At 59.5% G+C, this 306-nt stretch overlaps 1 protein-coding gene across 1 annotated transcript in view; it reads right to left on the bottom strand.

Annotated features, from left to right (window-relative positions):
- Window positions 1–7: 7 nt before the first annotated feature.
- Window positions 8–306, bottom strand: part of EMH_0081010 (uncharacterized protein) — a gene marked incomplete at both ends in the record, with an annotated part of 2,116 nt that continues 1,817 nt past the window's right edge. The window contains 2 exons of the mRNA XM_013500327.1: window positions 8–106; window positions 302–306. Of these exons, the coding sequence (XP_013355781.1) occupies window positions 8–106; window positions 302–306 (104 nt within the window). The remainder of the gene's footprint in view (window positions 107–301) is intronic.

Genomic DNA, 306 nt, shown 5'->3' with positions numbered 1-306 from the left:
CGATGGGTTATGCCTTGTCTCTCACGAAACGGAAATGCTGCTGCAGTACTTGCTGCTGCTGCTGCTGCTGCTGTTGCTGCTGTTGCTGCTGTTCCTGTTGCAGCACCTGCAGCAGCAGCAGCAGGATCACCAGCAGCAGCAGCAGCTGCTGCAGCTGTTTGCCCATGACTACCTATATTATCTGTATATCTACCAGTACCACCAGCAGCAGCAGCAGCAGGAGCAGCAGCAACAGCAGCAGCAGCTGTAGTATGAGCAAGAGCGTGCCCCCCCGGGCCTACCGCGCCCGCCCCCCCCGCACCACCG

Source organism: Eimeria mitis, genomic scaffold (assembly GCF_000499745.2).
Source record: "Eimeria mitis Houghton genomic scaffold, Emh_scaff5284, whole genome shotgun sequence".
Classification (NCBI taxonomy): domain Eukaryota; phylum Apicomplexa; class Conoidasida; order Eucoccidiorida; family Eimeriidae; genus Eimeria; species Eimeria mitis.
This window is presented reverse-complemented; position numbering and strand designations above follow the sequence as displayed.